The sequence below is a fragment of the Caretta caretta genome, chromosome 6 (genome assembly GCF_965140235.1).
Source record: "Caretta caretta isolate rCarCar2 chromosome 6, rCarCar1.hap1, whole genome shotgun sequence".
Taxonomy (NCBI): Eukaryota; Metazoa; Chordata; order Testudines; family Cheloniidae; genus Caretta; species Caretta caretta.
In genome coordinates, this window is record NC_134211.1 from 35,458,224 (window position 1) to 35,484,356 (window position 26,133).

At 42.3% G+C, this 26,133-nt stretch overlaps 2 protein-coding genes across 5 annotated transcripts in view; one reads left to right on the plus strand and one right to left on the minus strand.

Annotated features, from left to right (window-relative positions):
* Positions 1-1,669: 1,669 nt before the first annotated feature.
* On the minus strand, positions 1,670-22,072 carry LOC125639192 (uncharacterized). Of its 2 annotated transcripts, none has more exons than XM_048855845.2 (3): positions 21,166-22,072; positions 7,574-7,689; positions 1,670-4,895 (listed from the first exon to the last, which is right to left on the minus strand). In XM_048855845.2, the coding sequence occupies exons 2-3, from the start codon at positions 7,664-7,666 to the stop codon at positions 3,315-3,317; spliced, it is 1,674 nt and encodes a 557-aa protein (XP_048711802.1). In that variant the 5' UTR covers positions 7,667-7,689; positions 21,166-22,072; the 3' UTR covers positions 1,670-3,314. The 2 variants fall into 2 exon arrangements, with proteins under 2 accessions (XP_048711802.1, XP_048711804.1); XM_048855847.2 differs by lacking the exon at positions 21,166-22,072 and adding an exon at positions 9,037-9,159.
* A 171-nt stretch (positions 22,073-22,243) lies between these two features.
* The window catches only part of USP47 (ubiquitin specific peptidase 47), a 90,530-nt gene continuing 86,640 nt past the window's right edge, over positions 22,244-26,133 (plus strand). For 2 of the 3 annotated variants that reach the window (XM_048855841.2, XM_048855843.2), the window contains exon 1: positions 22,245-22,407. In XM_048855841.2, the coding sequence (XP_048711798.1) occupies positions 22,369-22,407 (39 nt within the window). In that variant the 5' untranslated portion in view covers positions 22,245-22,368. Of the gene's footprint in view, positions 22,408-26,133 lie in introns of all 3 variants that reach the window. The other variant, XM_048855839.2, reaches the window with a different exon arrangement.

The window sequence follows — 26,133 nt, forward strand, 5'->3', positions numbered from 1 at the left end:
TGAAAGATGAAAGTAACAGAGGATAACAAATAAAAAGATAAGAAAAGATGAAAAGGGAAGAAAGGAGACAATTAATTATTTACCTTTGTCCACTTGAGTCTCTTCAGCAGCTCTAATACCTGGAGTATGTTGTCTTAATTTGCTGCCCTGACCTCCAAATTTTAGATCCAGGCTACATCTTTAAATGATTTTCCCTTTATTTAGTCATTTTTCTTTGGTTACGCTTCTAGCTGAAGTACATATGCCCCAGCAGTGAATAAATATTTTCAATACATACACTGAACTAACTGGAAAGAAGGTAAATCCTTTTCTTTTTTCTTTGCTCCTCTGGTATCTCACACTACTTTTAACAGGGGAGAGATTTTGAAAGGTTAGGGTTCTGTTTACAGATCTTATCTGGAAGAGGAAGATTTAAGATTATGCGGAGTGGAGAACATGAAAAGTCACTTGAGTCTGAAAGAGACCATATTGTGAATCTCCTGTCCAACCCCTTTCACCAAGGGACTTGTTCTAAAATCAGAGAAGCATGTGTAGCCATTGGATAGCCTCTAGACATTTTGAAAGACTATCCTTTGAGGTAAAAATTCAGTTTAGAAGCAAATTATTGATCTTTCCAAAGACTGCACTGAATGTAAGATCCCAATGTACAGCTTACACAGTAGTACTCTCTGCAACCATACAAATTTACCTTTTTTTCCAGTAGTGTGGAGTAAAGACTGCAGTTACAAATTTTAGACAAGAGTAAGGAGGCATTTGCCAGTATCAGGCATGTAGGAACATAAAATGGTGAATCAACTCCTAACACATTTACAGGTAAGCAGGGTCCCAATTGAGGTCTCAGTCCTTGGATCCAGCTATGTTCTTACTTAGGTACAAGACCAAAGGATGGAAGCGAAGGTGGGATAAGACAGACTTTGCATTGACTAGGATCTGACCCACTGTTTTCTGTAAAACTGAAAGTTACAGGCCTTGAAAACATTCCCAGTTTTAAGGGACACACAGCTAAATAGAGTTTGTTTAGCAAAACTTAGATGGTGTTTGTTGACAGGCCTAGCAAAAGTTCAGAGGCACATTGTGCCTGTGTTTTACTCATTGGCAGTCAGTTTTCTGCACCTGAAATCCACACCCTCTTTCTTTACCTAATTTTCTGCAAAGGTGGGGGATTCTGGAGCCCCCTGATCTTTATTCTGGTTTAAGTGGCTTTTATCAGGCAAACCGCCATCAGTGGGCAGGCGCACATTTATGCTAACATGGGGACATAAAAGAGACTCTATCTTGAATAGACACTTAGGAAGTGCTCCATTTTTAACTGATATCCAATACCTTTAACTGTATTTGCTTGAGAGAGCTAACAATAAATAATAAAATCTGTATAGGAAAATGTGGATTGATCCTGCAATTCACATGAGTACTGAAAGCAGCCTCATTGGAGGATGCAGGGAGAGAGTCTGCAGTCAATGAGGGTTTAGAGAATGGGCTGATTACAGGATTGGTCCCTCACTTGCCTCAATGTGCACTCAATACACTATAATTGGAATGGTCCTATAAAAACTGTTAGTTTTCAACATTAAGGATGTGAAACTATATCCCTCGCTATTGCTACTGATCTGGTCCCATGTGTCACTCTCAAACCCATTCTTAATGAATGATGTAGGCACAGAAGCATCAGTTCTGTTTTCATAGTTTCTTTTTGGTACAGTAAAATCTGATTGAGTCTCACAAATGAGTAAGAAATCTCTTCTAAATTACTGTATTTTACAAATTAGCAAGTAAACACACACGCAAATATAATGAATTAAACATACTTTGTTCACTTCTTTTGAAAACTGTAGCTTAACTCAATTATTTATAAGAAGTCAATGTATTCTAGGAAATGTATATATCACATTTTATGTAAATAATGAAGTCTTCATAGCATGAGACCTATAGCACCGTTACATTTTTGTTGAGAATTAGGGAAGAACCATTTTTGTGTTTAAAATGAAGTGCAAGAATAAAGGAGCTTAGCAAAGTTCTACTGAAACTCTCTGAAGTATTTAAGCAGGTTCACATTTGCAGCTAGAAAGGAAAAGAGACATCAAATGGTTCAGGTTGCTGGGCAAAGGATAATGAAGAATGTTCCCTGTATATAAATTAAGTTCTGAATTTTAAAATGTATTGCGCTTTCTGTCACCTTCAAAAATACCATCTTCTACAGTCACAGTAAAGAACAGTTTTGTTTAATAAAAGGCAATATTTAATTTCAAAATGCTATAAAATTGTTATAATTAACTTTTAGAACATATGTATGCCGAATATATAATCTACCACATAAGTATGAAGGATAATTAACACAGTGAACTATTTTTCTTAATACCTTTGTCATCTGGAAGACTATTACATAAGTTTTAATTTTTAAAACAATGTTTATTTCTCATGCTCTGAGACCTGGAGGTTTAAGTGTAAGAATAAAAACAAAAAATCCGAAGTCAAGTAGACACCAAAAAAATCTGAACGGTACTGCATTTGACTGAGGCAACCCAGAACAACCAGTATTTTGCACATTACTAGATAAGTGTAAGCTTGCCAGGTGTGTCTAGAAAAGGGAAACAAAAAAATATTACCTGACCTACTCCACAATAGAGTAGGTCAGGACCTGAAGGTGTCATTCTTTCACCAGAAGATACATAGTTGTGTCTTTTTCATGACACCTCCTTGCTCACCATTACAGGTGCTGCTTTAGGTGCACCAATTAAAAAAAAAAAAAAAAAGACACCATCCAGATTTTTTTCTTTGTAATGTTTGATTAAACACCTTCCCTATTTATTTGAATTATGTAGTATAAATTTTGGGGAAATAAAACAACTTACTTTTAAATTACAGAATTAGACTACAGCTAACCCTAACATAGAACAACATAGTAACTAAGTAGCATATGATTCATTTGACGATCTCATTAAACTATTCACTTAAAAGTTTTATGAGAAGATATGTTCTCACAACATACATAATACACAGGATTACTTGGTCCAAAGTTAAAGCTACAACACGAGTGTAGTTTAACAGGTGATAGGTGAAAATAGATAAGCACCACAGATGGTGTATATGCAAGTTACTGTGGGGAAAAGGCCCAGTGCGAAGGTTGAATTCAGTAAAGTAAATTAAAACTTTACCTGTTATAAATTTCAAGTGTACTTCTTTCCAGCCTACCTGCTATCTTCTGCTGTTCTGAAATAATGAATAAAGCAGTCTTTGAAATTAAAAATCACTTTGAAAAATATATATAAAGAATGTGTCTACATGCAGACTATTATTCAGACTAATACACTTCTCGGCTAGGATTTCTCCTGTCTTGTACTGTCTACAACTATTCTTTTTTTTTTGTTTCCTAACTTTGGCTTCACTAACTGTGTTCTAGAAACTATATTATCTGAATCACCTTTCACTTTAAAGAAATAGGATGAATTAAGCAGCATCTGAATGTATTTCACTTGATCTGATTTTTGAGATTGAGTGAACACATGATTTTCTTTTTCCTCCTCGAACACTGGACCGGCAGGATGATTTTCTATATGACACACAGGCTCTAATCTGTGTTTGGAAGATACATGAACACCATCACCCGCACCACCCAAGGACAGTCTTCCTGTATTCTCAGCATTCGACCGAATTCTGTAAGGCAAACTGAGGTCCAGTGGTTGTTCATGGCAATCTGTAAATCTCTCTCTCATTCTTAAGGAGGAAGCAAATACTGGAGAGCTGAAAAAGTCTTCTGTCTGAATTGCACACTCTCTTGTAGCTGACTTTCTACCCCTACTTGGTGTCAAACCATACTGAGAAAACTGACTGTGTTCATCACATGTTTCTCTATTTGAAGACATCTGAGAAAACTCCAAAGTATCTGTAGAGTTTTTTTGTTTAAACCTTCTTTCTACACTTGCATCTTTAGCACGGTTTTGACTGTAGAGGGATAAGCAAGTACTGCTATTATTGGGAATCTGCACTGGTAAAAAAGACTTCTGGGTTATAAAAAGCTCTTGACTAAGATCAACGCTGCTGCATATTTCTTCAGTTTTTGAGTTCATATGAGAAGCTGCCTTATCTCTCAGGGTTTCCACATTGAATTCATCTTCTGAGTCATAAGTTTTAATCTGCAGAGCTGCTGGACTAGATGACAAAAGAGGCTCTGTACTACTAGTGCAGCTGTTTATTTCAGTAGTGTTGGAGCCTACAGGGACTTCCTTATCCAATTTCCTGCGCTTTTTAAAACCTGCTATGATTCCACCACTAAAATAATGCACAGTAGAATCAAGACCTTGACGTTTGCAAGTTGTCTGAGACCAAGAACTATTTCTACAACTTAATTCATTATGTTTACCATTCTCAGTTACAAAAGAATTATGTGATGAGGGAAGGCAGAGACGTTTTTGTTTTCCTTGAGTATTACCCTTCTGTACTGTTCTAGAATTTTGATAATATTGTTTGTGCTTTACTTCTCTGGAGCTCTCTTCATTACCATCAATTACTTTGTTATCTTGAAGTAGCTTTATTTTCTTTGCTTTCTTTTCAACAAATGGCCAGGGGACAAAGGAGTTTTGCTTATAGCAAAAGTCTTTTTTTGTTGAATCCAAATGACTTTTTGCTTTAGTATCATGTTTGTTCTTTTTAAGATGTTTATTCTTTTTAAGATCAGTGTCATTGGCAGTGTTTTCTTCACACAAAACCACATTTTCCTTTCCGTTACAAAGATCAGGCTTATTTTTCCTTTCGGTTTCCTGTATCTTCCATTCTCTTCCATGCTTTTTGGATTTGCCTTTCACTTTGCCATGACCTTTTTGGGGAGTTTCTATGTAATCAAGATAGCTTCCAAATTGATATAAAAGTTTAATTTCTTCATCTGGTTCAAACTGTGTAAGCTAAAAAACAAAGATATAAAGTATATAAGTAATGTAACTAATGTATCCAATATACAGTAACCTATGAAACAGTGTTAATACAATAGTACATACTAGCTATTCTCTGCTCCCATAATCCAAACATGTAACATCACGTGTATAATAAGTGCTACAAACCTACAACAGCCATGGGAAAAATCCAATCTGACATGCTGCTCCCACATCTGCAACGTGACACAAAATATATATTTTTCATGTGTTCTTTGACAAGCATGTATAATATATTAAATTTGAAGAAGCTACATTAATGCAGTGTTAATTTGTTCACATTGAACATCTTGAATTGGCTCTGGTTTAGGTAGTTTTTGGCACATAGGCACTGATGCTATAGTCAGGAAAAATCAGTAATATAGTAATTTACTCAGAAAATATTAGATAGGAGCATTCTTTTATTTTAATGATATAACCAAGAATGTCAAGGTTGCAGTAGTGGAAAACATCACTTCCTTGAAATCTGCATTTGGCTAGAAGATTGACATTTTCTTCTAGGGATGGGCATTGCTACAGTTATTTCAAGACACCTGAGGACTGGATTATTCTACCTACACCTACACTAGGAGACTCTTTTCATAAGACGTATACAATAAAATACACAGGAGGAGAAAAATGGCTAAGTTAACCTTCTTGTTGGAACCATAAGTTTAGTCTAGTTTGCTTTGTGGAAATATATCAACCTAACTGGATAATCGTCTTTGTTTGTAACTGCAGCACTATCTATTCTGGAGAGGTTGTCAAAAACTCCAGTGTTTTTATGCAGTAGATAAGGCTTGTTAACATCCTTATTCCAAAAATATTTTGCCTCAAATTAGTGCTGTTTGGAATTAGGCAGATGTAGGCATAAATAAAGGTGTGTGGAGGGGGATCTGGAGTTAGGGGAACAGCAGAAACCAGGGTCACTTTAAGTAGAAACCGGGAGGCTGCAGCTACAGCCTGGATTTTGGGGCAACCTTGGGAATAATAAAGAAATGGGGATGACTGGATGGAATGGAAGGATAGTCAGGTACAGCATCTAAGTTTCCTGCCTGTAACGTGTATAACAGGGAACCTAAGACTTTCCCTTCTCCCCAGAGTTAAGCACAGCTAGAAGACAGACAAACCAAACAAAAAATAATCAGGAACTTTATCTTCATAAAGCTCATATATTTTAATCTCATGATTTTTGGTGGGGGATCTCTGTCTGATGTTCTGGAGATTGGCATTCTCTCCCTTTGGGAATTCCTCCCACAGCTTTTTTTATTATTAAGATCTGGATAAATAGTATATGTAAGCTTTTTCCTGCATACGGTAGAAAGCCTCAGAATATCAAAAAGGGGAAGGATCGTGGCCTCTTTCACTTCTTATATCAGAAAGTATACAAGTAAAGCTCAGAGTCTGCCAGAAAATAAGTAGAAAGAAGGAAAGGGGAGTTGCCTAGGCAAGGGATGGCTGCAGAGATCCATTCTGAGAAGTTTCAGAGCTACGAAAGACTAGACTCATCCCTGTGCCCTTACAGAGTCTGGGGTATGAAATAGTTTTCACTCCCCCTCTCATGGGGCCCAGTGCAAGTTTCTGTCAGCAGGTCAAGTTAAAGCAGAACTCAGCTTGTTTAAGCTGCCATGGCCCCCTACGGACATTGTGGGTATGACTACACTGCAATGTAAACTCACTCTCAAGTCTAACCCCTCTTCCATCTACAAGCAACTCACACTGACCTTGGGTCCTAGGCTTGATCTCAGTGGGGGGTGGAAGGGTCGAGCCTGAGTCAAGTTGGGATTCAGGGTTCAAGCCCTGTTGCTTTGCAGTGTGGACACAACCCCACAGGACTTGTACTCTGGGAGACTGCCAAAAGTATTTCACAATCCCACAGCCAACTTTCTTTGTCCTCTGGACAATCAAGTTTGGTGGACAGTCAAGTTTTTCCACACTGCACCATGAACAAAGGGCCAGAGCAGCCACATTTTGGGATGGCACTCGGAAGTCTGGGATTTGGGTGGTTGTACTCAGGCCTGCATAATGCAGTGGAAACACTGGAGCCTCAGGCTCCAACAATTCCTAATCTGGTATTACAAATAAGTATAGACACTCAAGCCCTAGATTAACGAACCCAGATTCTGATAACTCGAGTTCTACATGCCCTGGGCTTATATTGCAGTGTAGACAAATCCTATGACAGCTGGGGCATAAAGGAAATCCTCACCTTGGAACCTCAGACCACAGTCATGCCTCTGCTGCAAACAAAAATACCCCCTGCAGTTAGCCAATACAAAGGGGCTGCAGGACACCAATGAACTTCCCTCTTGTTCTTCAGGATACATTCTGAATGGAGCTGTTCCTTTGAAACCACAATTTAGAGGAAGTCCTTAATGGAAATAAGAGTCTGAATCCACTGCTGGGAGTCTTCTCCAGCCAGGTAAGAGACTCAAAGGTATGTCTGCACTTAAAGGGCCAGATTAAAAGATGGAGACAAAATCAGAGGTGATGTGTAAGTGCGTATGAGCATAATTTAACACTACAAGGTGTGTTAGGGGAAATGTAGCAAGAAGAGCTATTAACACGGGATAAAATGTGTCAATTAAAATAGCCACCAAGGATAAACTTCCTGCACATTACAAAGTCAATTCCCTTTCCCCAGTCCTCAGATAAAAATGCTAACACCATACCTGCTCTCCAGCGGCATCTTCCTGCAACGATGGTGATGACAAACAAGGGCAGCACTTGTATTTCTTTTTTTTTATTTTGCCTTTTGGAGCCATTTAGTTCATCCAACAGGTGTATTCTAGAAATTTTTTAAAGTTGCTTTTAGAAAAAATTATTCAGGTTTTATATTTATGTAAACAAATATGCCTTTTACTAGAAATATGATTCCAAAACACTTACATCATTTAAAAAAAAAAGAAAAGGAGTACTTGTGGCACCTTAGAGACTAACAAATTTATTTGAGCATAAGCTTTCGTGAGCTACAGCTCACTTCATCGGATGCATCATTTAGTACATCAACTTGCAATCCTTAATCCAGCAAAATGACCAATGACTCCAGTAGGTGTGCTGGCAGAGTAAGGATTGCAAGATGGGGCACTTAGCATAAAAATGTTGAATTACAGGAAAAAGTAGCAGAAATCTGGGAGCGAGTTTTGAAGAGCCCCTTAAACTACATACTGCTTGTACTGTAACATAAGAGACAGGAGCCTTAAGTCTTCTGAGTCAAATCAATAGGGCATAAAACACTACAACTGGAAGCTTTCAACCACACTATTTTGTCAGCCTCTTAAAATGTTCTGGAAAATGCTGCAGATGAGGAGTGAGTCAGTCTATGTCTACACAAGGGGTTTTTTATTTTGCCATTTCTCAGCTTCACTTGTAGCACCTGCTACTGGATGGGGGCATTTTAAACACTGTCACATCAAGCAGCGCCCCCTGTTGCTACCATAGGTCGAGCTGTATTAATGTAGTGTAAGAAAAAAAAAATCAGTTGTAGATAAGGTCTTAAAGAACAAAGGGTACTGCAGGCTTTCAGGAAACAGCTTATCGTGGGTACAGAGCCAGTAAAAACTCCAGATCAGGCCTGGGTTACAGTTACCAGTTGCAGGAAGAGCTTCAGGCCAAACTTTCCATCAAACTGTAATCAGCATGTAAGTGTTGAGAGATGAGCCCACACTACACAGTTCAGATCTGGAGTTGAACCACTGTGAAGTCTGCAAGAATTTCAATCGTAGGGGGTCACTCCTCCCCCCATCCCCAATACTGGGGTAGGATATTAAACCCTCTCCCTGCCCCAGTGGAGGGGGTTACACAGTAAGAGGGGTGGTGGTAATTAACCCCCCTTCTTCCTCCACACCAGGGGGTTACACAGAAAGGGGGAGGGATTAAACCCTCTCCCTGCCCCAGTGGAGAGTGCTACACATTGGGGTGGGAGGGGAGGATATAAACCCTCTGCTTTCCCCAATGGAGGAGAATTACACAGTAATGTGGGGGTGGGAGGGGGTTAAACCCCTTCCTCCTCCAACCCAGGAGGGGTTACATATTAAAGGGGGGGGTTAAACCCCCAGCCAACTGGGCTACACGACAACAACGGGGGCATTAAACCCCACTCCTGCCCCCAGCGGCAGGGGCTGCAGCTTCCTACCCCCTGGAAGGGACACAGCGCGCTCCTGTCCCTCCTGCAGGGCCGGGGTTTCGGGGCCTCCTTGCAAAGGCTCTGGCTCGCCCGACGGCGCCTCCCGCCCAGCCGCTGCCGCGTTTGAACGGCGCCCGCCACCGGCCCAGGGCCCCGCCCCCGCTCTGCGGGCCCCGCCCCCCTCTCCGGGGGGAGGGGGGCTGAGACCGAGCCACTGGGCGCTGTCACGTGACAGAGAAACCATTCATAGCGCGTCCGGAGGAGCGGGTGGGGGGGGCCAGCGTCCCGGGAAGCGGCCAGCACGCGCCACTGGTGCCCGCCAGTTATCCCATCCTCCCGCGTGGGTCAAAGGAGCGGTGGCTGGCTTAATTAACACTTGCTATTCGACAGTCAACCTCCGTAGCTCTGAGCTCCTGTTGGAGGGTCTGCAATGCAGCCTTACCTGTAGAAGCACTCCTGGCCCTGGGGCCGCTATTAATGATTGCAATGGGTGATGGATGCAGTTTGTGGTCTTCGATCTGATCTCCAGCAGCCCCATTTGGAGCTATAATTTTTCACTTTACAGAGAGTCTGATATGGCCCTGCCTTTGCTCTCTCATAGTGACCCCCCCCCCCCCGAGCTACCTCTTTATGCACAGGCGTGAGTTCATTGTGTTGCAATATACCTGTTATATCACTGCAAGCTTCCATGTCGGTGAATCTTTTCGATCGTTACCATCATGGCATGCACTTAAGTGACTCATTTCTTTCTCCTTTACCTCGGCTCCCCCACAAACTTAAGGCATTCTGCTCTTGTGTTTGTGCCAATGAGTTAGCTTCCCTCACCATGCCTCTCCTCTGCAGACTGCTAGGAGAGGTCGGCTGACATGCTAAACCGTGCTCCAAAAATGAAGGGTGTGAGCAGCCTGTCCAAACACCAGTTTGCTAGCTTGTACTTTTGGAGGCAGTGACAAGTAAGAGTCGGGAAGTGCTGCTCCCATTGCACACTCCTATTTGGAAGAGCTGCACTCTGTTCCCTACTGCAAATTGGCTCTGATCCTAAATTCATCTAAGTCTGTGAGAATTTTACCAGGATCCTAATACCAACCAGTATTTCTCTCCCCCCTCTCCCTGCCAGTAGCATGGAAGGTAGAATTTGACCTTTCAAGGTGCATAAACTACTCTCATTAACACAAATGGGATTTCCACAAGTGCATTAAGAAGTCAATACAGCTCAAAATGTGTTTTGTTTAGACTGCTAGCATCAGAAACTGCATTGTAGTTTTGAGTACATGATATTTGGGACAAAAATAAGATGGCAATATGATACGATGTTAATAAAGAAATGTGCAGTCCTACAAATCCTCATGAGAAATTTTATTTCCCACAAGAATTTGGAATTTAGTTATACTCCCATAGGGAGTTTATAGACGAAGTTAATGGTTTCATGGAACAGAAAATTAACCTCATCAGCCAATATGATGGCCAGTGTTCTGAAACCAACATGAAATGATAATGTAAGCAAAACAAGAGTCCTTCTTAACTTTGATATATACTAAACTGTTAATTTGCTGATGGTGAAGTATTGATTAATAATTAAAACCACTCCAGGATTGGCTGGAATGCCAAAGGCTGGGTATGTAGCTGAGAAGAAAAGGAAAGGATTTACAAACTCACTAAAAATATGCCGGAAACCAATATTTAAAAGTATGATAAGTACTGCTTACTTTACAAAACCACCGTTGTTTTTTTTTTAATATCCTGGAAAGTTTAGTTCCTTTTATAAGAAACTCCCATTCTTTTGTTAGTACAAGATTAATCACAAAGGTGTAATTTCTTTACACATGCCTTTGTCATATTCTTAATTGTCCTTCTTTTAGCTTTATATTATAGACAATAGTTTCTCCTTAGTAAAGGCTACAACCAGCTTTTCATTTAGAGCTTGATTTTGCCACCACTCTACCCTGTTCTAAATCTCTCACAAATAATTTTTTGTGCCTCAAATTTTGCATGCAGATCTTCAGCCAATGAAAATTTTAAGAGGAAATGTTAAGAGGAATCAGACAACCTATTTCTCAGTTATGGAACTTAGCAAAATATAGGTGTACTTTAATTATACTATTATAGATATTTATATTCCAACTCTTGGGTCTCAGCTCAGTAGAGTGAGACAAACCAATAAGGAGCTAAGGCCCAAGAATGAGAATCCCTTTGAAATTATACCTTCAGAGAAGCAGAATTACATGTAAGTAATTTTTCCTTCTCTATAGATATCATTCAGAAGGAATTTACTCTTGGCTCTTAGCTTGTTAGTGGCCTGACTCATGTTAGAGAGCTGAGACCCACAAGTTGAAAGCCAGTTAAATATCTCCAGAAATGCAGCATTATAGGTGAGTAATTATTCCTTCTTCACTTTGTGAAAATTCTTCCAATACTTTTTGACATTGCATAACCAAAAATAATAATAATAATAATTAATAAAAAAATCACCTGGCCTAGAAACTTCATATTTGTTTTATTGAAGGGGAGGAAGGATGCTCCAGTGGGTAAGGTACTTGCCTGAGATTTTGGAGATCTGGGGATATGGAGTGCAATGTCACATACAGTACATCCTCCAGGAATTGTAGAGATGCCATACTTCCTCTACATTCTTTATGCAATCTATTTTTCCGTGAGGTGCTGCATATTGGGGGAGAGAGTAGTTTCTCCATAGTAAAGCTTTGAGAACCATTAAGAGCTTGATTTTGCCTCCACTCTTCCCTGTTCTAAATTTCAGAGGGGAAACAAAGGCGGCACACAGGGCACTCACAGGCTACAGCTACAGAGTAGTAGGAAGTTTGTTACCTTATTTCTGTACATAGTTTCCATTCTTAATAAAGGTTTATCTTGAAACCAATCTTGCTCATCTGTAAAATACTACAGGAGCCATGTAAGTACCTAAGAGAATGAGAACTAGTGCATAGAACTAGTTTAGAGAAGATTGGCAGAACTGCCAACAGTGTAATTTTAGATAGAATTATCCCTGGATTTTTAAACCAGTCTTGGGGGTTTTCAGTACCCACCAAAATTTGGTGGATTGTGAAAGCTGCTTCATGAATTTTCTAAAAAAATGCAACACAAGCTTTCACCAGTAGGGGGCAAGTCTGTATGCTGGCAGAACACAGGAGGGAAGGGATGGCTGCATCCTCTGCTGCTGGCTCAGAAGAGCAAGCAACACCATCCCTAGCAAATTTTTTACAGTGCTGGCAACAATGCATTGGATGTTATTTATTAGTGATTTGCTAAGATTTAGGAACTCTGCGAAGGTTTCTGGGAGAGTAGCACTGAGGAAAATGTCCATTGCTATGCTGATGCTCTCGATAAAAAGATCACCAAATGGTAATAACTCCATCACAACTAATCTTACACAGATTTTAATGGTACCTCGAAGATTAACATTTTGTCTCTTTACCAAATGTCAGGGCCACTAGTCCTATATGTAGCAATATTTTGATATATATATTCTTAGCACAAGCTGTTTTTCCCTTAAATTTGGTAATTTTTTGTGTTAGAAAAGAATAAAACAAAAAGTTCAGGACTTACAAATGACAAACAGGCCTAACAATTCTCCACATGCCTGTGGTAATGTGAATCACCATTACATATATACAATGAGACTTTCTATCACAACTTAGTTGCTTTTCTCTGAGGCTATATATTTTATTGTATGTGCTGTGCCTATGGTATTGAAAAACCTAGGAAGAAAAGTGGCCTTAACTCAGCCTCTAAATGTGTGCACCCAGGACTGCACTTCCAACTGTTTGAATATTCCTGAACTGATTTCTGCACCCAACCCAAATTGGGTCATTAGGTATCTTTCTGATTTGCATGCTTAGTTCTGTGCACACAAATTTAGAGGCTGCTATTGTAAATTTGGCTATGATTGTCCCTTCAGCTTACGTAACAGGTGTTGTATTTAAAAAAAAAAATCTTTGGCCATCTTTCTAACCACAGACAACTATCATGTGGTTTTACCCAGCTGTGGTACAACCCCGATCTCCAAGACTATGATGCTCTCAGAGAAGGCAAACTGGTTATGCCATAAAATCCAAGGCCTAATCCTTGGTGATTCAGGAGAAGTCCATGTTTTCAAAAAGGTCTTGCTTTTTTATTTTAATTTCCTTTATCTCTGCAAATATAGTTTGTACAGTTGTCACTAGATATTCCATTTAGAATGTCCATTCTATTTGTTAATCTTTTCTTTAAAATGTTTTTGCATGTGTTTTTGTTTACAGTTTTCTCCTGTCGTCAGTGAATAAGTTACATTTTATTTTCTTATCATCCTTATCTCCATTGCTCAGTGCTTACTTTACAGTTTCTAGGACATTGGACTCTGTAGTGTAACTATAGGATTACAGTTGAATACGATTTAAGAGATATTGACATTTTATGGCAAGCCAGGTCAATATTAGACTCCAGTTGAGATTCTACCATCCTGTAACTATTCAGATAAAAAATTGCTTTCTAAAACCCTTATCTTATTTGTGCTAGCTTGTTTGCTCTCCCTTACCCTAGTTAGTTGGGTTTTCAGTTGTAAGGATCAGATTGAAATTCCTTTGTAGACAAAGAAAATAATTCTAAACTTTCCTGAATGCAACTCAGCTGCAAATAAAGAATGTTACAGGATGGAGGAATCTCAATTGGAGTCTAATATTGACCTGGCTTGGCATAAAATGCCTGGCAGGACTCAGGGCCAGATTATCAAAGATATTTAGGCACCTAACGATGCAGATAGGCATCTAATGGAATTTTAAAAAATGCCTAACCAGGTTAGGTGCCTAATGCACTTAAGCACCTGGTAGGATTTTAAAAAGCACCTATCTGCATCTTCTGGCATGTCACAGGATGCTCCCTGAGAGTCTTTTTCAGCCACAGTAAGTGACCACACCATACTTCACTATATCCGTTCAGCAGCCTAGAGAGTTATTTACATACTATTTACAGTCAGTAACCAGTTTCCCCCACTTGCTTCTGTGGAAGGGTACAACATTAGCAGTAATCAGTTCTACCTATTCCTGCCTCCCTTCAGGCTGCCTACTCTTCGCTATAGACCAGGGTGGGCAAACTTTTTGGCCCAAGGGCCACATCAGGGTGCGAAACTGTATGGAGGGCCGGGTAGGGAAGGCTGTGCCCCCAAACAGCCTGGCCCCTGCCCCAATTTGCCCCCTCCCACTTCCCGCCCCCTGACTGTCCCCCTCAGAACTCCTGACCCATCCAACCCTCCCTGTCCCCTGACTGCCCTGAGCTATCCACACCCCCACCCCCTGACAGGCCTCCCGGGACTCCCACGCCCTATCCAACCCCACCATTCCCTGACCCCGGACTGCCCCAGAACCTCCGCCTCATCCAACCGCCCCCTGCTCCCTGTGCCCTGACTGCCCCCCGGGATTCCCCCCACCCCTAACCACCCCTTGTCTGCCCCCACCCCCCCGGACCAACTCCTCCACCGCCGTGTGCGCCACCGTCGCCGCCCCGAGTGGCAGGAGCTCGCAGCCCCGCTGCCCGCATGGGAGGGGGAACAGTGGGGGAGGGGCTGGAGGTGAGCCTCCTGGGCCAGGAGCTCAGGGGCCGGGCAGGACAGTCCCGCGGGCCAGATATGTAGTTTGCCCACCTCTGCTCTAGCCACATCTTCCTGTTCGCTTATATAGACCCAGATGCTGGGGATTATACTTCCACCCAATTAGCCTTTCAGCTGTATCTCTACTCAGTTAGTTGGCACCCTCTGACAACTATCTGTCTTTCAGTCAGGTCCCAATTAATGTACACTGGGGGGCTTTGAGTGAAAGGGTGCTGAGCCAGCTCATGACTCAGCACACCCTGTTAAATACCTCCATAACTTTAACAGTCTGGCCCTCAGTCCTTCAAGAGCACTCTCATTATACATTACTGATAACAGTCAGCAATGGGTGCAGCTGAACTTGTGCTGAAAACGGTTTAACTACTAATGAAGATGGACCCACTTTTAGAACAAGCGAGTTTGAACCCCATTGCAGTTAAATGTCCTGGTATAGACAATGATCAACGGTGATATTTTGTTTCTATAGCTGGTGTCTGCTTCAGGTAATTCTTTTTAATGTAAGCAAAACTAGTTCAGCCCGTTCCAAGAATTACATTAGGGAAAAATACATTGTTTCGCCCATGTTTTTTAAATAAATCTTACAACTGTTTAACTGATACGTTTTAGTACCTCCATGCTTTCAAACAAGGAATTAACATTTAGCAAAGGGGTGGCCTTTGTGTCAGCACTGGGTCTTTTGTTGTCTACTTGCAAAACTGCCCAAATTTGGCCACGTTATAAGAAAAATCTTTGACTGCAAATGCTCAGGAGTGACTTGTTAGCTTGACAGCTAAATTCTGTAATGATTTCATATGTAGTGAGCATGGTCCAGTGCAGAGCTGCAAGGGCTGAGCAGGATTTCCCCGGCAATTACTGCTCCCAAGTGCTGCAGGCCACTGGGCAGAGGAGCAGAGAGCAGAAAGACTCTCTCTTACTGGCGACCACCAGCAGCATGGAAGAAGAGGAGGAGAATGGAGCCTGAATAAAATACAGAGGGGACAAGAGCAGGACTAGGGGTAGGGGTAGAATAGTACTCTGGAAAACCAGGCCCTGGGCATCTCAAATTGGGCACCCAAAATGAATAAGCACTTTTGACCTTAATCTATCTGTGCCTCAGCACAGCCTCTGTAAATGGGGATAATAATGCCATGAGCATGGCAACCTTAATAGACTCTGCTCTTTCCTAACTTTGGAGTGCTTGACTTTATAACTTTACTGGTCTTTTAACATAATTTCGATGTGGGTTATATATAACAGTGCTCTATGGATATTTAGGCTTTCACAATGTAGTGTTTTATTAATAGTTCAAGCCTCAGCTTTGAAAGCGCCATAGGGCTTATTGTTGGAGAAATGAGCCTGAGGCTGGGATTCTGACAGGTGTCTAAAGACAGAGGTGTCCAATTCTCATCAAATTTCAATGGGAATTAGACATCTAACCACCTTAGGAACCTTTTAAAATCTCCTCCTAAATTGTTGTCCTTTTTTACAAGTAGAGCCAAGCACAGTTAAGATGTGACATAGTTTCTGTTAAATGATTTTGACATTTTTAAAATTTCTGGGGTAAAAAGAAACAACCTAGAACTCCTTAAATAGGAGCTGCACCTTGCTTACGACAGGACTCAATTAGATTTCCCCAGAATACCAATAGAATTCAGAGAGGTGTTTGGGATCTGTTAGTTTGTTTTTACTTTGGCTGGACAGAAAAGCTTTTCCAAACACTAAATGAGCCCAGGACTGAATTAAAACTAGTAGGAAGTGTCACTGTCTAAAGACTGACAGATGCGACAACATTGTTGTTAGTCATAAATAGATCTCTGAGGCAGTGTTCAACCACCTGCAGTCTGACATGTTCATTTAAAACCTTAACTCTAACTTTTTTCTTGTCTGAGAATACTAATTTAGTCCTGATCCAGGAAAGCTTCCCTATACAGGACAAGTTAAGCATGTGCTGTTCTGAATCAAGATTCTTATGCTATATAGAACCATGACTCACTTAATGGACAGTGAGTCATGAAAAGTCCTTTAACCTCAAGATGGAACTAGAAAACATTTAATTGCTATATACGAGAGTCTCAAAGAGCAGGCTACAAATTCCTGTTTAGATCAGAACAAATGCTGGAGTCAATTATATTAATTCTGCTAGAGGAGTTTCACATACAAAGGCTATCACTAGATGTTCATACAGTTATTTCTGCTGATAAATGGGGCTAATTGATAGAATATTTTTCAGAAGGATTACTGATAATCTAATGGCAGCAGATTTATGCTAGCTTTTTTGTCCAGATATTAAAATATATTATTTCACAATATGTTTTACTGTGCCGAATGGCGCCATAAGTACCATCTGTACAAGATTCTCATTCTTGGGTCTCAGTTCCCTAATTCATAACAGGAAGAATTCCCCAAGCTCCAGAAGGTTTGGTCCCAAAGGAAACAGTAACTCCAGGAGCACCAGTCAAATGATGGTGGTGACATGCCACCCTTGGAAACTTCCAGGCGGTTCTTTCTTGATTGTATTATTTTCCTATCAGGAGCTTCTGTCACTGTGTTCTGACTCTTCAATCCAATCAGCGTCTATCCTGCTCTTGCTATTCTCTCTGTCTCTCTCTGGCCTGCTTCCAATCTAAGCTAGTCCTTGTTTTTTATTTTAATAACCCTGTGACTCTTTAGCCACTGGTCCAGAAACACCATTAAGATGCCAATTTCCACAAACCCTGAAGAAATCTTGGTTCCATGTCCCAAGACTTCCTGTTTAGTACTGAGAGATTTGGTGCCTTTCTTGCACTATTTATTTCCGTGACTGTGCCTCAGTACTTTTTTGCTTCAGCCAAAATGTCAAGGGCTCCCTGAAAAATTTCTGTTTCAGTCAATGACATATCTGACATTCCCTGGATAAAATATTCTCTCCCCAAAACAACAACAACAAAAGAATCCATAATTCCATACAGGTCTTTCTCCCCTCAAATCCCATCAGTTCCATATGGTCCCCATCCTAAATCCACAGATATTTAAAATAATTCCAGATCAGTTTTTGTGTTTACGAAGGGCGGTATATACCTGATGTAATTAAGGCTTCAGCAAACTGCATGCAAACAGGCTTCTCTGTTGAGAGCTACTGTGACCTCTGGCTGCAAGGAGGGTTAGCTCAACAGTATGATCTATTTTCAGAGTAGCAGCGTGTTAGTCTGTATCCGCAAAAAGAAAAGGAGGACTTGTGGCACCTTAGAGACTAACCAATTTATTTGAGCATAAGCTTTCGTGAGCTACAGCTCACTTCATCGGATGCATTCAGTGGAAAATACAGTGGGGAGATTTATATACACAGAGAACATGAAACAATGAGTGTTACCATACACACTGTAACGAGAGTGATCAGGTCAGGTGAGCTATTACCAGCAGGAGAGCCGGGGAGGGTGGCGGGGGAACCTTTTGTAGTGAAAATCAAGGTGGGCCATTTCCAGCAGTTGACAAGAACATCTGAGGAACAGCGGGGGGGGGGGGGGGAATATACACGGGGAAATAGTTTTACTTTGTGTAATGACACATCCACTCCCTGATACATCCTTGATGATGTATACCTTCAAATGTATACCTTCAAATCAGCGGCACTGCTATGGGTACCCGCATGGCCCCATAGTATGCCAACATTTTTATGGCTGACTTAGAACAACACTTCCTCAGCTCTCATACTCTAATGCCCCTACTCTACTTGTGCTACATTGATGACATCTTCATCATCTGGACCCATGGAAAAGACGCCCTTGAGGAATTCCACCATGATTTCAACAATTTCCATCTCACCATCAACCTCAGCCTGGACCAGTCCACACAAGAGATCCACTTCCTGGACACTACGGTGCTAATAAGCGATAGTCACATAAACACTACCCTATATCGGAAACCTACTCACTGCTATGCCTACCTACATGCCTACCACCACACCACACAATCCATTGTCTACAGCCAAGTTCTACGATACAACCCGCATTTGCTCCAACCCCTCAGACAGAGGCAAACACCTACAAGATCACTATCAAGCGTTCTTACAACTACAGTATCCACCTGCTGAAGTGAAGAAACAGATTGACAGAGCCAGAAGAGTACCCAGGAGTTACCTACTACAGGACAGAATGCCACTGGCCATCACCTTCAGCCCCCAACTAAAACCTCTCCAACGCATCATCGAGGATCTACAACCTATCCTGAAGTGTGACCCATCACTCTCACAGATCTTGGGAGACAGGCCAGTCCTTGCTTACAGACAGCCCCCCAACCTGAAGCAAATACTCACCAGCAACCACACACCACACAACAGAACCACTAACCCAGGAACCTATCCTTGCAACAAAGCCCGTTGCCAACTGTGTCCACATATCTGTTCAGGGGACACCATCATAGGGCCTAATCACATAAGCCACACTGTCAGAGGCTCGTTCACCTGCACATCTACCCATGTGATATATGGCATCATGTGCCAGCAATGCCCCTCTGCCATGTACATTGGTCAAACTGGACAGTCTCTATGTAAAAGAATAAATGGACACAAATCCGACATCAAGAATTATAACATTCAAAAACCAGTCAGAGAACACTTTAATCTCTTTGGTCACTCCATTACAGACCTAACAGTGGCAATTCTTCAACAAAAAACCTTCAAAAACAGACTCCAGCGAGAGACTGCTGAATTGGAATTAATTTGCAAACTGGATACAATTAACTTAGGCTTGAATAGAGACTGGGAGTGGATGGGTCATTACACAAAGTAAAACTATTTCCCCATGTTTATTACCCCCACCATCCCCCACTGTTCCTCAGACGTTCTTATCAACTGCTGGAAGTGGCCCACCTTGATTATCACTACAAAAGGCTCCCCCCCCCCCCCACAGCCCTCGTTCTCCTGCTGGTAATAGCTCACCTTACCTGATCACTCTTGTTACAGTGTGTATGGTAACACCCTTTGTTTCATGTTCTCTGTGTATATAAATCTCACCACTGTATTTTCTACTGAATGCATCCGATGAAGTGAGCTGTAGCTCTCGAAAGCTTATGCTCAAATTAATTTGTTAGTCTCTAAGGTGCCACAAGTCCTCCTTTTCTTCTTAATATGATCTAGTTTCTAGTAAACTGAAAGTGGCATTAAGAGCAAGGGACTTCTGTGTTCTTATCGTGCCACTGACAGCTGTTTGCATTGCAGTAGCACTCAAATGCCTCAACCGGGGTGGGGCCCCATTGTGGTAGTCCTGTACAAACACATAGTAAAAGACGTACCTAACCCAAGGAGCTTACTGACTCTTGCTGTGGCCCTAGTCAAGTTATTTAGCCCCAAATTTTCACATCAGCGGCTTCTTGGAATATGAATTCAGTTTCATTTAAGTGTCTAAGTGTGCATTTAGGTGCCTAATTTAAAGCAGAGAGCTAAGGATAAAATTTCAAAACAAGTTGCCTGATTTATTCCATCTGACAAATGAGGATGAAAAACAAGACTATCTAAGGTTTTGTTACATGGACAAATGTCCCTTAAAACCTTTTAAAATATTCACAATTATGCACTGATCCCTGAACAACCAATTGACCCCTACTTCTCTTTATGTGGATGGAAATAGCCTGAAGAACTACCATCTCCCCACTTTTAATATAAAATGAATCAGTTCAGTTTGGGTGAACCCTAAAGCAATATCTTGCAGAGATCTTCACTCCAAATTCTTAGTATCCCTGTGTGCAGTGGATATGATAGGCATTGGACTAAATTTGTTTCTGGGTACAGGAAGGTAACCTCCATTCTGTTTAATTTTGCTCCTTTCCACCACACAACACTAAAATAACGAGAAAAATATTTCTATGAAAATATATAGGTTTCATATATTGTATTTCATTCTCACAACGGAGATATACACACAAAACATTTTCTGTGTTAAAAAAAAAAGCCTTTTTTTGGTATAAGTACAAGTTAATTATAACTACTTTTCCTGTGTGTATTTCAGCAAATTTGAAGACTAATATTTTATTCAATTATATTTGCTCTTGTACAAAAAAAGTTGCGATACACAATTTTTTTTGGACAAAATCTCCAAATAAAAATAATCTTGCCAAACTGTTTAAGGTACTGTAACTGAACAAATAACCTATACTTCACTTGTGGTTTTACATACATTGGTCCTGAATATACCAAGACTTACGCACGTGCTTAACTTTACACATTGCATTTAGCCCCTTTGATTTCAAAGAGATAGCTCCTATACGTAAAGTTAAGCAAATGCACAATGGTTTGTAGGATTAGGGCCTTGTTTGCTCTTCTCTCTCTTATTTTTAGGCTTGGAAGTATTAGATTTTTATCAGTAAATGCCAATTTCACCATACCGACACAAAGTGAGGAAAATATATTTCCATGTAGAACTGAAAATTATAGAGAGACAAACCTAAGAAAAATGCTGCTTGTGAACTCTATTTTAAGGATATTTGCTTTATATATGTTGACAATTTTTAAAAACGTATTTTACTTTACATTTTATAGCTCAGATTCTTTAAACGGGAATCATCCCATCAAAATTAGTGGAACTACTCACCTACAAAAAGTTATGCAGGTTTGCAAGCCCCTTCAACTCTTCAGTGTATCCCATTGCTACCATTTGCAGACAAAAGGTTCTGATCTTGTTTGCCCTGAGTTCCTAAAATCACTACCAAAGTCAATGGAGTAGAAGTTGATGGAGTTTTCGGTGCACAAATAATTCAGGACTGGGCACTAACTAAAACTATGATCCTAGATTTAAAAAAAAAAAAAAAAAAGACCAACAACAAACTAATTCAACGACTCAAAAAACCAGAAAGTTCCTTCCTCACCAAGTACAGTACTATTTTTAAAGACTGCTTAAAAATGTTGAGGTGGCCAGTTTATAGCTACCTTTCCAGGGAGAGAATTAATTTCTTTTTAATGGCTGCTGTCAAGCGGCTAAAAAAAAAATTAATCGCGATTTAAAAAAGTACATAGATGTAAAATACAACAAGTAGTGGCAGGTCTCCTGCAAGCACTTATGCATACGCTTCATTTTCATGACACAGTGAGTTCTAGGACACTATCCAGGCGCCTAAAGGTAAGCGAGTGCTTCAGGCTTTGCAGGGTGGGGACCCCAACGCGGCCTTTCGGGCAGCGCTGTCCGTGCGGTCAGGAGGGTTTTGGGGCAGCGACACGCCCCCCAGCATCTCTCCTCTAAAGCGCTGGGGCCCGGAGGCCGCCAGCCGCCGGCAAACCCCCGCTGCTGCGTTCCTCCCAGCTGGGGCCGTTTGCCTCTGAAAACTTTCGACAGCGACATCATGTGTCTGTGTAAAACGCCGCCCCTCCAAGCCCTGCCCGCGAGCGCGGCGCGTCAGGGACGCGGGGACTCGCCGCGAGGTTATTTCATCAAACACGCCGCTGAGGAAGGGCTGAGAGCGGGGCCCAGCGCCGGCTGGACGCCCTGCCCGATGACGTGGAGAAGACGCAGGCAGGGGCTCGGCGGAGGCGGACGGGTGCGTGCCCGCCCCGCAGCCCGGCTGTGGCTGGGGGGGGGGGCGCGAGGCCGGCCTGTCTCGCGAGGCTTCTCGTCGGCCATTTTCCCATTGGCTGGCGCTGGCGGAGGGGGTGGGGGCCGCGGCGCTGCCCTCGCGGGGTGGGGTGTGTGGGTGTGTTGAGGGGGGAGAGGATGAGCCGCCCGCGTCCCTCGGCCTTCTCCGGCCGCTGCTGACGACTCCTCGGCCCAGCCTGCTGCGGGCCCAGCGCCGCGCCACCGGCCATGGTGCCCAGCGAGGAGAACCAGCTCGTCCCCAAAGAGGTGGGGCCCGTGCGGCGGGGTCGGGTGGGGGCTCCTGCCAGGGAGGCCTCGGGCGGGGGCGTACGTGAGGGGGGAGGTGCGCGGCCGGGGGCGGCGGGCCCAGGGTGGCCCCGCTCCGGCGCGGCCCTGGCGGGAGGGTGCGGCGGGGTGGCCCCGCTCCGGCTCGGGCCTGGGAGTGCGTGCGGTGGGGAGGCCCCGCTGCGGGTCGGGCCCGGGGGGGGGGTGTGCGGTGGCCCCTCTCTTTGTGAGTGGCGGCAGGAAGGAAATCCCTGTCCGAGTGCGCCGGGAGTGCATGTGTGGGTCCCTATGAGGGGGACGGGCGTGTGGGGTTGAGGCTGTGTCTTTGCAGTGTAAGTGCAAGGCCCGCTTGGGGGGCGGGGAGGGTAGTGAAAGGCACCTGTCAGTGTCACTGCGTGTGGCAAGTATCAGAGGGGTAGCCTGTTAGTCTGTATCCACAAAAACAAGGAGGAGTCTGGTGGCACCTTAAAGACGAAAATATTTATTTGGGCATAAGCTTTCGTGGGTAAAAAACCCACTTCTTCACTTTATGTGGGAAGAAGAAGGCCATACTGTGTGTCGTTGTCAGCGTGAGTCGGGGGGAGGCACTTGTAGCATGAATGTGGGGAGGCCTTGGTTTTTCTAAGGTTGAGAGGAGCGCGTATCCGTATGAGAGGTCTGAGGGGGAAATTGGTTGTCTTGAGGTGTGTGTAAAGGAGGAAGAGGTGAAGCTTGAGTAGCGAGATCCCTTGTGTGACCCAGGGCTCATGTGCGGGAATAAAGAGAGGTTACAGGATAACCCTGTCTGTGTGGTTCCAGGGAGCCTGGGGTGTTGGATGGGCAGGTAGGAGAAGCTCCATGCCTATGTGAAGTTAACTGGGGACCCGTATCTGGGGTTTAAGGAAGAGAAATTGTCCATATGACACGTGGGGGGAAAGCAGGCCGGAGTCGGTGTTGTTTGAAGTAGGTGGGTTTGTGGGAGGGCACCAGGGTGGGATTCAATCTGAGAGTTTTGGGGCGGGGAAAGCCCTCTGAGTGAAGAAGGGGTGGAGACAGGAGGGAGGGCCTCTGTCTATGAGGTTTGGAGAGGCTGGGCTCATGGGTGGAGTTTGGAGAAGAAAAGGTATAATCTTCCCTGTGTGGTTCTTTGAGGGTGGTGGAGAAGGGCAAGAATGTTTGTGGTAGGCTGGGGGTGTGATAAGAGAATTGATTTAGCAGCTGATTGTGTTCCTGTTTGCTGGAAAAAGCTGCTGTCTCTCTGCAGCAATGGGGAAGGAGGGAGGTGGTCTCCCCCTTATCCCTAGTCTCTTACAAACAGCAAAGTGGAAAAGAACGAAGCCCCTATCCTTTTGTGCTGATGCTTCTCATGTAAATCACATATGTCCAAAAAATACTGTTCAGGATTGAGAGAGTGGGAGAGTAGATTTTAAGTGATGGACAAAGTGATATGTAATTATCTGTTAAGACCATTAATAATATGCAAGGTATTCAGCAAATTCTTTCTTTTGAGAACTGTGTGTGGATCTGACAGATAAATTAATAGGCTCAGTTAATTTTTAAAAATGATTTACATTCCTATTAAATTGTTCTAACTCTTATCGTTACTTTGTCCTCCCACCCAAATTTGCTTATTTTCTCCATCTGTTCTGTCTTGTTGTATATCTAGATTGTAAGCTCTCTAGGGCAAGGTCTGTCGTCTTATTACTGGTTTGTACAGTGCCTGGCATTTTGAGACCTTGATTCCTGAGAACTTTATAGTACAAATAATCCTGAATTTCATAGAAATGTAAGATATGAGAGTGTGTGTGTGACAGTACTGTATAATTGAAGGAAATAAGGTAATGGAAAGCTGTACTTCAGAGGCAAATATTTCTAAAATGTAAAAATAAAATGTTTGGTTGAAAAAAAACAAACAAAAATACCACAAGGCAGGAGGGGATATAGCCAGTGTAGGTGGATGAAAACTGGGACATAAAGGAGATTGACAGAAAAAGCCTGTGGCACTTGTGGTGGGTTACTTGACTAGATAGGGATGATTAACAGAAGAATCTAGCTGTGGCCATTTCTTTAGTTTTTTTAGTTTTTACTCCTTTTTAGGTTTTTTTTTTTTAGTGTATGTTCGTGTATATACACTTTAAACTCAACGGGTTTAAAATGTATTCAGAATATGTGTGCTTCAGATTAAGATTTTTTTCCCTTTGGTATGAAAGAAGTAAAGGGAATAGATAGAGGAAGATAACTGTTTTAAAATAATTAATGGTGTGATGTCCTGTAGAGTTGTCATGGGTTTGGATATCTTAAAGAAAACTTCATGACATTTGTAAATGATGTATAGCGATAATCCCCTTGTAAGTTACGTATTTCGTTGTGATTCTTCTCAGATTGTCTTCTAAGTTACACTTCACTACTTTTTGTAAGTAATCACAGTGGAACACCACTATGAATGGTGTAAGCATTGACAATTTACTTTGTAACGAAGTAAACTGTTCTGTGACTTTTTTGTAAACCAAATTCAGTTTTTTTTATAATGCAAATATGAGACCTACAAAATAGTTGTTTTGATGAGAGAGAAACAGATTGGGGGGGGTATCTTAAAACCCTTCAAGATCCCTACTTCTGTTACAGATAACACACATGATATTGGCATTTTATGTTGTACTTTTCAGTGTGCCCTTCTTCAATTAGGGTGTGTGGAAGATTAACAAATCTCTTATTGCAGCATTCATGAGCTACACCTGTTAGATTCAATAATAGTGTCATTAGGGGAACACTATTTTGAGAGAGGTGTGGGTGAGCTGTGTCTTCCGGGGTCTCTGTTGAAACTCAAAAGATCCTTCCTTGATTTTGCTGTGAGATTCCTGCATTACTGTACTTCCACAAGTAGAAGATGGTGTGAGCCTTTTTGAAGTTTCAGTTCTGCTGCTTATTAGGTGGAGAAGGAGTCACTGTTTTCTTACCACCTCCCAAAGGGCTGAGTGACACTTTTTTTTTTTTTTTTTTTTTTTTGCAGCACATGCTCTCTGCCTCTGCTGCTTCAGGAAATTAGAGTGGGATTTGAACCAGGGTCTCTTGAAAGACAATACAGAACCATGTTGTTTTACTTAATACCACTTTTGTTTGCTTGGGACAGAAATGGCAAGATGATATTTAAAATGTCAGTTTCCTTGACTAGTCGGCTGAAGGCGTGGATGTAAAAGCCCTAAATGGTATGGGTCACAGCTACAAGATTGGAGATGCCGCTTTCCTTATGTGAGACCATGGTAGTTAAGGTGGTCTGGCGTGTTTGGATTTTAACTGATTCTTGCTTTAAGTGGGAAGCGGTTAATGGCAAAGTATTTTCAGTTGATGGTCCTCAATTCTGGAATGCCTTTTTTCTGGGCTGCAGTCCCACTGACTACAAGCAGCACCTGCCCAGCTGGAGTCTCTTGGGTTATAGCTTGTTTTGCATTGGCAGCCTGCTCCTGGGTTACTACAACCTGGTCAAGGGGAACAGAGAGAGGGGGTGCCTGCAGATTGAGGATATAGACACCTGTTTCCCATCCTGCAAACAGAATCAGATCGAAGGACCCTGTGGCTCTTACGGGGGAATCTCGAGGAGGAGGCCAAAATCATGAAAGATGTTTCTGGGTGGAAGGTGTGGGAGACTGTATTCCACGCTGACCGCTGGGTTCCTCCGACACCAGATGAGCTCGGTTACCTCAGGCCTCAGAGTGAGCTGCACAACCAGAA

What these genes read in the sequence shown, in the direction of transcription:
- LOC125639192 (XM_048855845.2), bottom strand. Translation starts at nt 7,666, where the DNA reads ATGGCTCCAAAAGGCAAAATAAAAAAAAAGAAATACAAGTGCTGCCCT. An exon ending in AAGATGCCGCTGGAGAGCAG is followed by an intron (nt 4,896 to 7,573) that starts GTATGGTGTTAG and finishes TTTGTTTTTTAG; the next exon opens with CTTACACAGTTTGAACCAGA.